Here is a 13,070-nt window from a genome sequence, read left to right on the forward strand (position 1 = left end):
AAATGACAAATTTTACTGAAATTCCCCAGTCCAGAAAAATACAGCACTCATTTTTTAGATTAAAAAATATTATCAACTTCTGCCAAATGAAACACAGCTCTATCTGAATTATTCGTTTAGTTCTGACTGGCAATAAAAGTTTAAATTCACTATTTGGCCAAGTTTATGAATTAAGGGCCAAAAGCGTGATTTCTAGGATGTTTTTCACATGCTGTGACAATCAAGTCTAAAGACTTGAACGAAGTCTAATTTCAACTATGTTTCATTCTTATAACCAATCATTTAATTAAAGTAACAAAAGAAAGTGACAATTAGAGTAAAATTGCGGCCTGTTAAGTGTGCTGAGGCTGGTGGGTCAACGTCTAGGCGTTGTGCCCGTGCAACGCACCTTAAATAATATAGAGGAACAACCCCTCCGGTGTAGACCTTTAAAGGGCAATGAAATAGGGTCAAAGACCAGAAACATGGCATTCACCTATAAATGGTCCGTTTCCCAGAACTTCAATATTGGATTGTGGTCACATTGCTCAAACCATTTTGTTTATGTTTAAAAGGAAATTCAAGTATTATTAAAGGATTCCTTGGGTTTTTCTCATTTCTACTGCACAATAAAAAATAACTATACCAATCAATGTCACGTGGTCGAAAAGCTTGATATCTTCAATTACATTGTGAAAGTGATCCAACTCGTTTTCTATAGACCTTAGATAATTTCAGATTCTTTCTACAGAAACATGTGATGAATGGCGTAAAAATGACTACCATTCATTACTAATTCATTTCATTAGACATACTGTAAAACAACAACTGCAGTCAACTGCATGCCTGAATGCATGTTTAGACCTCAAACTTTTGCATCCAAAACAATTTATGTGGTTAGTAGGAATATTTCTCTCGTGCAAAGCTGTGATCATTAACGTGGAGGTATTCTATCATAATGTTTGAATTATGATCAACGACCTACAATGTTTATAGTCATGATCTATGCCACTGTTATTAGTTATTGTGCCAACAGTATATACTGTTACAAAATGTTATAATGTACTATAACAGTACAAACCCAACACGATGAAGTGCTGGAAATAAACGCAAGATTAACAACACTAATTAATAGTTCAAAAAAGTAGTTTAATTAATAGTCGTAATGTATCATTATACACTGTTAAAAGACAATAAAAGAGAACATAAGTAATGGAATGGCTCGTGAAACACCACATAAGTATACATAGTTGATAATTTAAAAGTAAACTGCAATTGAATAGAGACAACGGTCTGTCAATCTTATCATTGACATGCCTTATTCTACACTACACGTGCGAGTCGACGCGATATACGCGTACCGTACCCGCTATTTGAACCAATCGGAGCCGCACAGCAACAATCGGACTGATCGATTTTAAGCCCTAGGTAATTCCTAGGAATAAAATGTAGGATTTAATGTGATTAAAATCTGATATACTAATGATATTTTTATTTGGATGAAGTGTTTAAGAATGAGAATAAAGGTATTGTTTTTAGCCGCTGTCGTGTATCTATCGTCTCATATAACACGGGCGACATCATTATTTTTGGCGTAAAGCAACTCGGCTTCGCCTCGTTCTTTTAGTTAGAAAATGTCGCCCGTGTTATATGAGACGATAGATGTACGACAGCGCAGCGGCTAAAATCAATACTTTTATTCTCTAAATGCTCACATTATCTGTATCTAAAATATTATCGATATGTAATGCAAGATCATTTTCTTGGTTGATCAAGTTAACTACCGAAAGCAATTAATTGCCCATACGTACATGTACTTTCAGCTCTCTGTACAGTTTTTATTTTTGACTTGTTATGCGTACACCTATAGTATTGCTACCTGCCTGATGAAGGTATATTTCCATCATATCCCAGTAAAACAGAAAACTGCTAATATAATATAAAGGGTATAATTATAACGGGTATTAAACGTTTTAATAACACTAAACATTCTAGCATAAAGAAATTTAAGTGTTGGCAAAATATTTAGCAAAAATGTTAGCCAAAACATATTTACAATAACATTTTCACAACATTTAAATGACCAAATCAAAAATACGTTTGCAACGCGTTTGTAACGTTTATAAAATGTTGTTCTGTTTGTTGAGATATTGATCATTTCTTTCTGGAATTAGCTAAAAAAAACTAAAATAGTACCAACTGACCAGCAGGGATGGATCTAAAAAAGATTCAATAGTGTACACAACCAAGGAAAATAAATGTTAAAAACTGTATAGTATGTACAACAACATCCAAAATTTAGGTTTAAAAAGACAAGACAACCGCCGTTTCGGGAGCATAAGAACATCTCTTTTACTACAGGTAAAAACAAGTATCACTATAGCCTAGCGCTACTTAGATCTAAAAATGATTCAATAGTTTACACAATCAAGGACAATAAATGTTAACAACTTTTTAGTATGTACAACAACATCCAAAATGTGCTACTTGTTTTTAACTGTAGTATTTTGAAGACTGGAAGTAAGACTACTCAAACCGGAAGCCAGTTTCCTGGGAAAGTGGATCAGATGCTCACATCTGATGAAGTCCTCCGACGAGATGGACGAAATATATTAGTAAGTAAAAACTTACTGGTTTTGACAAGCAAAATTACTAATTTGATTTGATGTACAAACCTGATGAATCTATTCACTGTAAAAAGGGGTGTTTTTATGCTCCCGAATCATCGGTTGTCTTGTCTTTTTAAACCTACATTTTGGATGTTGTTGTACATATTAAACAGTTTTGATCATTTCTGGAATTAATCATAAAAGCAAATTTTTATTCGTGGCCTTAGTAGAATGGTGAGATGTTGCAACATCTTCATATTGGTGCACTATTCTATTTATGCATCATACATCTCTGGACACCAAATTTGAGGCCAGATTCTCGTAACCGCCATAAGTTGTAACTTACAACATCGAACGAGAATTTGGCCATGGCCCATGGTTTTTTAAGGTGTGATAACTTCGCAAGTATCGTCGACATTCTACTTTTCTCGAATATATCACCTTGGTCTGGGGCAGCAACGACACCACTTGCATCACATTCCAGTTGTTAAATCTAATCATATGCAAAATTTAAGAAAAAAGGAATGAGGCGTTTTTATTTTAGGGCCATTTATGGAGAGAGTGCCCGTTGAGGGCGCTATAACCCCCATTTTAGTAACAAAAATGTGATTTTTTAAAAATTGACCGGTGCTAATTTTCTAAAATTTTCAGAGTATGTAGTATGAACATGAACATGTAGAAATATAATCAAGTAGTTGTCCTACCTGCTCTTCTCCAAAAAAATGAAAATTCCTATATATCAATGATAATAAAACCTCAGGTTCTACTTTTGGCACGATTGCAACAGCAAATGGTGTGCTAAAATAACCTGATGAAAAAGACTTAGCCTGAAGTGCTTTATAATTAGGCTACATTTTTTTTTTCATTTCAATAGGGGATCCCGAGTTTTATTCGCCAATTCCCCTAGTTCGTAACTCATAGTTAAGCTAAGTGGTTTTCTTTCATTTTATCTCATTATTTCGGCTTAAATTATCAGAAACCTCCTTTGCAGTAATAATATATAATAATTTTAGGCAAAGAACAACAAAATTGAAATTTGACTAAAATCATTGTGGCTTTAATTATGTATGATCATACCAGAGGATATACAGCGAGATTGAAAATACTTTAATTTAAAGAATGTATTAGGGAATAATTAGGAAATAAGAACTGCGGGTTAAATTTTCCCCACGAATATTAACACAATGCGAAATATTTGATTCGCATGTATGCATATTCATGACAATACAATTTACAGTTATATAAAGCACCGTGATACAAAATTGTTAAAATGATGCCTTAAAACACTTATTTACATGAGGTATTGACTTTCGAGTATCTCTTATAATTCCATTAATTTTGTATCCCAAAATGTAAAATAAGAAGGTAAAGGAAACAAACCTGTGTTCACAGGCCGGAGCCCATCTCACTGTCGAAACGATTGGCCAAACTCCTCCATTCGTCTAGCACAACCGCTTCGAAAGATGTATATGTTTTGAAATGAATAATTGTTCTCGATCACATTTTTTTAATAATGTTGATCACCATGACCACATCAGAAGTATGGCATATTTTAACAGTAATTGTTATTACAGCTTTATGCCGTATTGGAACAAAATTGATAACAATTAAGTCATATTAAATATATAATACAATAGTTATAATATTTACAAATACAGGCTGTATCAAAATTAATGATTGGTACCTAACAGTTTTCATTGAAAATGGATGAGTCAGTTTGACGCATCAAAATTCAACAAAAGTTCCAAATCATTTGTATATAGATTAATTTAATTGTATAACAAGTCATTAACTATACTTCTTGGACATTTCAAGAGTACCAAATGCTGCATTTTGAAGAGGCCGATTCTAAAATAAACATAAAAATGGATGGGTACCAATCATTTTGATACAGTCGGTATCATAGCATCGTTTTGTTGATAGTAGGTCATGTAATCAATATAAGTGTTCCATCATAATTCCACGTTTTGGCGCATAATTGTCATAATGGCCACATAGATTGTTTTCAAATTATTGTAGTCTATCAATGCATCAAACACCTTGTATGTTGATGAACTCAATAACAAATTGATGACATAATCGTATTTAATATTGCCACTAAAGCATAGAAAATATAATAATGAATTGTTTGCTATGAAATATGATAAACGATAAGATGTAACCTACATATTGTTATTCCTCGTCCAACGAAGAGGGGGTTGTACCAACCACTACGGTTTTTCATCCGGCGTACTATAACACACGCATTTACACCCAAATGACTTGCACTAATCGTAGATCCACTCTTTACGCTTATTTTAGTGGTAATAACCAATTGCCTTACCGGGAAGTTCGCCCAGCAAACACAACAAACTGTTTTTAAAGTGTTATAAACGTGAACGTAATTTATTCTTTCCCTCGAGAAGACCAAGGAACATTTTTTATCCTTGACCAGGATTCGAACTTGGTAACGTAACGTTTTTATAACTCTTGAAACAAATTCATAATCAGGATTGTTCGATGTTTGATGATAAAAACGGCAACAGGTTTGGAAACGTCATCAAGACCAAATAATAGTGTTGTCTTAAAAAGACCCTTTCTACTTTAACGTTTTTTTTAATATTAAGGTCATGAAAACGTTTTCTTTGAAAATACACCGCAACAATATTTTGTCAAAATGTTATTGCAAAATATTTTGTCTACACTTAAATAGCATAATGTTAAAATATTTTGCAGCAAGTTTTCAAAAATGTTTTTAAATATTATGAAAACGTTCAATACCCTTTATATACCCGACATTTAAACGTTTTTCGTAAAACGTTGTGTATTTGCAGGGTTCATGCGATTTTTTTCCGAAAAACAATTTTGCCCATACTTTTGTACATAGCTAGAATTTTCCATACTTGGAGGATGTTTGTATTTATTTTGGTATCACCCATTTATTTATTGGTAGCAAGATATGAAGGTATAATGACGTTTAACATGTTTAATACAGAGAAATATGGAGGAGTTGCAACAACCCTTTCTTCGTAGTTCGCGTCGCAAAATTTGGCCCAGTTGGACGAGGGTTAAATAATTAAAGAACTTTTTATTTACCTGGAAATAGAAAAATGGAAATGTATGAAAGACACATTTTGAAACATGAAAAGAGAGATAAACATAAATATATAAGAGGAATCATATTGCCCCTATTAATACTGAAATAATCTTGCCTTGAAAGTACTGTAAATGTTCAGAGACACCAGAGTAATACTAAACCAAAAGCCTCTCAAAAGCATTGGGGTTTACACAGAGTGTTTGAGAATGGTTTTCGGACAATTTGGGGGTGCCGATTCTAAGTTTTGATCCACTTTCGAAGTATCATTCTCAAGTTCTCAAGGACAAAACTGAAAGGTGCTCCGATTTCAACAATTTTGATCCCTGCAAGCTCTAACATGTGACACTTGCCATACTTTTTCTGTATCCTTTAAGGAAGAGAGGAGGAATATTTTTAGTATGGGTTTTAACCAAAATTGACCCAACTTTGATGAACCATTGTCAAACAGACATGTAACTCTCTGTGTAGACCTCCTCTATATTTGCCACCAATGTGTCCCTATTATCATATCACATGTGTATGATGGAGAGATTGCAGTAAAACGGCCGGTGTAGTGGATGAGGTGGCATACAAAGCATTCATTTATCTTGGTCTGCAGTTGTCATTGTTCTTTACTCGGCAATTGCACGAATCCTGTTTTGTCGAGGACCCGCATTAAAACTTGCGCCATGAATCAGACAAATATTATTGATCAATGGAGCGGTGATAATGTTGTTCCTCAAGCCAATTCGATAGACCATTCCCTTACATTGTATTGATGTCACCACATACCACGTTGATACGTTTTCTCCACTGCGACTTTTGGTTCTCGGCTGTAATTTCCCCCTCAAATGATTAGCTTTGATCAATGCTTTGTTCTTCTGCAACGATTTCCCCTGCAGCGTTTCTGCTGCCAGTGCACAAAGCGCTGCGTCTAAATTTCCGACGCGTTTTTCACAACGCCGCTAACACGCACGTAATAAGCAGCCGTTGAAGTTGAACGTTGAAGTTCAATGTCTATTTTTTGCAATCTAAACTTTATTGTTAGATTAATAGTGTCGGCAAGTTGAGGAAAATTAATCATGTTGCTAATCCGCTGGAGATGAAGTCATTTGAGAAGATAAAAAATGTATGTATATAATACAAAGCGAGCGATATACTGTAATACTCCCATAATACTCCATCATGACCATGGGAAACGCATTCATCTTGTTCATACTGGAATTGCCTCGAGGAAGCCAAATACTTTATGGTATGATGCCAACAAGTACTGGCAGTGACTGATGATGAAAGCTAAAATAGCTGCATTAATCAAGCTCATTGTGAAAACCCGAGTAATTATACCACTGTGCCTCCATCAATCAGGTCAAATTCTCATCATATGGCCGACATTAATTATTTTTACATCTGTTAAGTCATATGCAATCAATATCCCGGCCGAGTTTTATAATAAAATACAGCTTGGTGAAAGTAGTTAGCAAACATTAGGTGGAAACAATTTAGGATAACCTGGTGCAATTTCATTGTCTTTATATTCGTATTTCCAATATACGTCTTTCTTCATGAAAAACCTATTTCCTGTAATTAAAGAAAGCAAAATATGAAAAAATGTTAAGAAATAGCAGCACAAGAGGTCTTTAAAAATCAATTAAGGAAAATGATCAATCTATCTTTATAAACCAGTACATTATGGGAAACTGCCCAACGTCACCTCCGCCCCTTTACTTTCGACTTCAAGGAAACACCACTGAAGGTAGGACACACACCTGATGGTGGCATAATCACAAATATTATATGCTCCATTCATTCTAGAATTAGCTTCATTATTAACTTAATGCAAACTATAGATGGCGCTATTTATCCTAAATCATATTTCTTGATTTGCAAGGGGTAGGTGATTAATTCTGCCATTAAAACAGCTGGAATAGGTGAAACAAGCAACAAGCAAATTTTATAAACATATTTTATCAAATAATAAAAGGAGTTATTTGTATTAAAAGCTTGAAAGAGTAATCTCTAGTAACTAAATAGCGCCACCAATTTCGTCATTAATATCCGAAAAAGCTAGAAAAATGCTATAAAAGTTAATAATTTTGTAAAAAAGAGGGGAAATCAAAGTTGAGAATGACTCAAAAGCATCTGTATACATTAGCATGATATCATATTAAGCTGGTTAAGCCTAAAATTTGGTTGTACATGATGTTTTGTTTACTAAAAAATTACTATAAGTATACCGACAGCAATGAAAAGGAAACATTTACAATCCAAGAGAAGCTACAGATGAATAGGTCTACTTACTCCGTAGAAAAAAAAAAGATAGACCTAAGGTGTGCAGCTGTGTGCGAGTGCATTATCCATCATACACTGCAAGCATAATACTTACCATCTTGATCTTCATACGCAGCTGATAAATCGTTAGGCAAACCTTTAAACTCCTTTGTAGCTCGTTTTTTTTGCTTTTCCACCTGTCTTGTGATCAAATTTCCACATTTTCCTTCCTAAAAATAGAAACAAAAGATGATACGAATAAACTACAAACCACTGGTTATTTGTACCTCCCCCTCATTTGTTTCACTGCAGCGCGGCGATTCATAGATTCAAGCAACATTATGCAAGTCACTCCTCAAATTTTACCTTTAAAGAAGAAGGTCATTTTCGTCCTTGGACTGTGAAAAGCAGCGTCGATATTTTTCTTGACTCCAAACTGTTCTTGAATACGCATTGGATATTTGGCGGGTATACGTTCACGGAGATTGTACAACCACATGTTTCTACCTAATGAAAAGAAAGTAACACGAAATCATGTCAAATTGGTCAAAATTTGATAACATAACAATTTATTTTCTTGAAAAAAAAATAATGATCTATTATAGTACAATTAACAGCCCTGGACTTACGTTCTTCGTTGGATTTTACACACCTTACTGAGCACAAATCATCTCATAAATTTATCAAAAAGTTCAAAATATTGAGAATATATAGACATGGTAACAACAGTGGCGTAGGTGGCACTTTTTCAGTCGGTGAGCAAAGGGGGGGGGGGGGGATGGGCTATAAAGTATACCTAGAATCTTAAATATCAGGGCCACCAATATCCCACGGGGAATGGGGGATGGGTTGTTATATAAGGATGTATTTGTGTATTTTCTGAAGACTTCGGCAAAGGTTTGTATAAAACAAATCACTGTTTAATGACATACCTCTCATGAATATTGTAGTACCATTATACAAAGTAACAGCTGCTCCGATGTCGCTCGGTAAACTTTTAAAATATGGTCGATTTGGGCTCCCAATAGAGGGGGTATACAAGGTTGATGTCAAAGACTCTCCGCTAAATCGCCAGAACCGATTACCCTGGAAAACAAGACAAAAATAGCCTACATAATGATGTATTTGTGACCTGCTAAAATGAGTATAAAGTCGCAAGTTGGTAGTTTCGACACATCCTGGCTGACTGAGTTGATGTTCTTTGTTTGCCGCGCACCTGTATAGCATGCCCTGCGTACCATATGAATGGCCATACATACTCCAGGCTTGGCAGGTGCGTGTGTAACAAAGAACACCAACGCAGTAGCCAGGGCGTTTCGAAACTACCAACTTGCGACTTTACGTTCATTTAAGTGGTAGCAGGTTTGCAGAAGATGTTCACAATTATCACAGGGCATGAAGGTAATATCTTACGTAAACCCATACTTGTCCGATATGGAAAAAATGAAATATTAATTATCTGTATTTTCATAGTGATATTTGCCGTAAAACAGATTGCGACAGGCTTCACAATTTTGTAATGTTTGAGCTATAATTAATTTCTATTTTGTTTTAAATTATGCATTACCTGGAAAAGCAAAAGATTCCCACGGATTACCGCAGCAGCATAATCTTGGTTTTTACATTCAAATGGAGGAGGCGGTTTTGGTGTGGTGGATGGTGGCGGTAAATCAGGCATGCCTGGTACCTTCCCTGAGAAGGTTGAAGAAACATAATCATCTATTATTGTTTTGATGAGAAAAGTGGTTGGCATGTATGTAGGACTAACATGAGCATTCTAGCATTTTTAGTATACAAAATCAATTAAAATATTGCAAATCGCACCATTAAAATTTCAAGGGAGCTTGAAGTTTTTTGTCCACTATCATTAAAACAAAACTTGATCCCGCTAACTTTGAATGCAATATACAGACTTGACATAGAGTATGGAATATTTCTTCAGGGGTTTGCATAAACCACACGGGCTAAATATTAATTGGGGTCTGTCGGGAGATGGTGTAAAATAATTGTTTGATAGCAAATGTGCTTTCCACGAGTTTACATTATCATGGTGCTCAACCATCTGTCAACATTAATACCCTGTATTCAAATTTATTTTAGTCCTGCAGATCTGAACAGTACATGCAATGTATCGGATAAAGACATCAAAACTCGACCAGCGGTTGACCGGCGGTTCCGTCCGATTGCCATTGATTACAACAATAGCAACCAGGCGGAACCGGCGGTCAACCGCCGGTCGAGTTTTGATTTCATCCCTTACATATTTTACATGTCAAACAGCAAATGTATCGTTTGAAAAGTTTGAAAAAAATAATTTCCATATTACCATAAAGCTTCTGTATCGCTCTGGCATCAGCTAGAGGAAGTTTGTCATCTGCAATGAAGTCCTTATAGTCGGGTCTCATTAGAGAATCGGGATCAGCGGAATGGTATAAACCCAGAGAATGACCAATCTCATGTGCCACAACATACATTAAATTGGTTCCTGTATTGTGTTAATGAAAAAGAAAGAAAAAAAAGCGCAGTGGTTTATTGTGCACTACGCACAGGCACAACGCCTATAGACGTTGACCCACAAGCCTCAGCACACTTTACAGGTTGTTGCTGACCACTACGGCCCCACATCACTCCATAAACATTTAACAACAATTCAGGGACTCTGCTCCTACCAGAGCGCACACCCTAGACATTCCCCCGGACATTCCACAAATAACCATTGCAACAAGTATCAGCTCCCCGAGTTTCGTACGGGTTACAACGATTAGCAGTAAGCATGGTAAGTTCCTTGTCCAGGGGAATTTCAAGCTAACTCAATTTTTCCACGAGAGCACCGCCAGGGTTCGAACCCGCAACCTCTCGCACCAAAGGTCGTGAAAGTTAGATTTCAGATCATATCATTGAAGAATAAAACCAAATGATTAAAATATGTCAAGACCCACTCAAAATATTGAAACCAACAAGCTTACCATTTTCGACACTTTTATGGTGTGTAAAAATTTCATCATCATCAAGATGGATATCGCCATCTAACCATCCATTCGGATCACTACCAGGATAAAAGGCATGGGCACGGATTCCAAGACGCCCGTCAAATGGTGAGTTATCCCCATGGTCTTTGGTTTTAAACGAAATAGCAATATCAGCGTTTTTATCGTTGGTGACGTCGAACTTTATTGGGGCCATCTCGCCCCAAAGTCTAAAGGCGTGTTCCACGTCTTTATAGACTTGATATGGTGTGATTCGAGAATGACGTGACGGGTAGTTCATTATCCTGCATTTAGAGAAACAAATTTGAAAAATAACACTTAATTAATGTTAATGGTTAAGGCCATAAGTTATATTCTCATTAAAATAGGCACATTGACAATACGCGGATTTAGGGTTTCTCTACCGGAAGTTAATTTGTGCCGAAATTCCTTCCCACAATACAATATGCTATTGCATAACAAAGAATATTGATTAACCTCCGAACTGTATGTATTGTTATGCAAAACGCTCATTGCATTGTGGGAAGAAATTTCGGCACAAATTGACTTCCGGTAGAGAAACCCTAAATCCGCGTATTGGATGCAATTGTTTCTAATGTGCTTCATATGCATGTTAATTTATGGAAGCATTATTGTACAACTTTTTACCATGTTTACCGAAATCCGGTATTCAAAATAGACGGTCCGCTGTTACAAATTGAAAAACAACATAGGGCCTACTTACAGGGGGGGTACTTTGTCGGGCCGAACTGTTTCAGAATAACATCATTTTATATTCACAAAGTACCGTATTGTAGGACGCTAGACCCCGCTAGACGAGAGATTTTGTAGGTACAAAACGCTATGAAGTGTACCGCCCTCTGTCTGTAAGAACATGCTCTCGGCACAAATTGTAGGCCCGGTGGCGCGAAAGCACCTATCGCAATGACCAAAAAAATGGATAATCTTGTTAAATAATGAGTTGGAAATTTTTTCAATTTACTTGTTAAAACAAAACGGAAACAATTCATTTTGATAAGATTGCCAAATAAACAATATATCTCATCAAAACGAATAGCGGGATCAAAAATAATTAGATTCTATTCAGAAAAAATTAATAGTGTGAAATTAGAGTGTAGTTTCCTCAACCTCACACATCATTGCCACCTACCTGGTGAATATATCATAATTTAATAGTGCCCTCTATTGAACGCAGTTAAATGCTAATAAGGTGAGCAACTGTGATCCTGTGGTTCTTGAGTTATGTTGTAAAGAGGGCTGAAACAACAACACTTTTGTAAAACGTACATAACTCAAGCAAGTTTTCAAAGTATATGATTTGTAGAATGAACTTTTGCAAAACACCAACATGATCTTAGTGTTTATTTATATTGATTTAAACAATAAAAGTACTTCCCTCATAATTAACCTTAATATTTACCCCTTTATTTCCCTCAGTCTTCAGGCCCTACCCGCTATCGGGGGAATATTCAAAATCACGATCTTCAATCTTCAAAATCTATTGTTTGTGAGCACTATTTGTTTTTTTACATTGCGATATGTCTATGGTGATATTAATGGCTTGTCTATGGTGATATTAATGGATTGTCTATGGCGATATTAATGGCTTGTCTATGGTGATATTAATGGCTTGTCTATATAAATGACTTGTCTATGGTGATATTAATGGCTTGTCTATGGTGATATTAATGGATTGTCTATGGTGATATTAATGGCTTGTCTATGGTGATATTAATGGATTGTCTATGGTGATATTAATGGCTTGTCTATGGTGATATTAATGGCTTGTCTATATAAATGGCTTGTCTATGGTAATATTAATGGATTGTCTATGGTGATATTAATGGATTGTCTATGGTGATATTAATGGCTTGTCTATGGTGATGTTAATGGCTTGTCTATATAAATGGCTTGTCTATGGTGATATTAATGGCTTGTCTATGGTGATATTAATGGCTTGTCTATGGTGATATAAATGACTTGTGTATGGTGATATTAATGGATTGTCTATGGTGATATTAATGGATTGTCTATGGTGATATTAATGGCTTGTCTATATAAATGGCTTGTCTATGGTGATATTAATGGATTGTCTATGGTGATATTAATGGCTTGTCTATGGTGATGTTAATGGCTTGTCTATATAAATGGCTTGTCTATGGTGATATTAAT

At 35.5% G+C, this 13,070-nt stretch overlaps 1 protein-coding gene across 1 annotated transcript in view; it reads right to left on the reverse strand.

Moving 5' to 3' along the window:
- LOC140163238 (uncharacterized) overlaps positions 1–13,070 on the reverse strand; it is a 62,524-nt gene that overhangs the window by 32,000 nt on the left and 17,454 nt on the right. Inside the window, exons 3-9 of the mRNA XM_072186639.1 lie at positions 10,878–11,182; positions 10,238–10,396; positions 9,479–9,603; positions 8,844–8,997; positions 8,278–8,418; positions 8,027–8,137; positions 7,127–7,221 (exon numbers count right to left, since the gene is read on the reverse strand). Of these exons, the coding sequence (XP_072042740.1) occupies positions 7,127–7,221; positions 8,027–8,137; positions 8,278–8,418; positions 8,844–8,997; positions 9,479–9,603; positions 10,238–10,396; positions 10,878–11,182 (1,090 nt within the window). The remainder of the gene's footprint in view (positions 1–7,126; positions 7,222–8,026; positions 8,138–8,277; positions 8,419–8,843; positions 8,998–9,478; positions 9,604–10,237; positions 10,397–10,877; positions 11,183–13,070) is intronic.

Source organism: Amphiura filiformis, chromosome 1, assembly GCF_039555335.1.
Source record: "Amphiura filiformis chromosome 1, Afil_fr2py, whole genome shotgun sequence".
NCBI lineage: Eukaryota > Metazoa > Echinodermata > Ophiuroidea > Amphilepidida > Amphiuridae > Amphiura > Amphiura filiformis.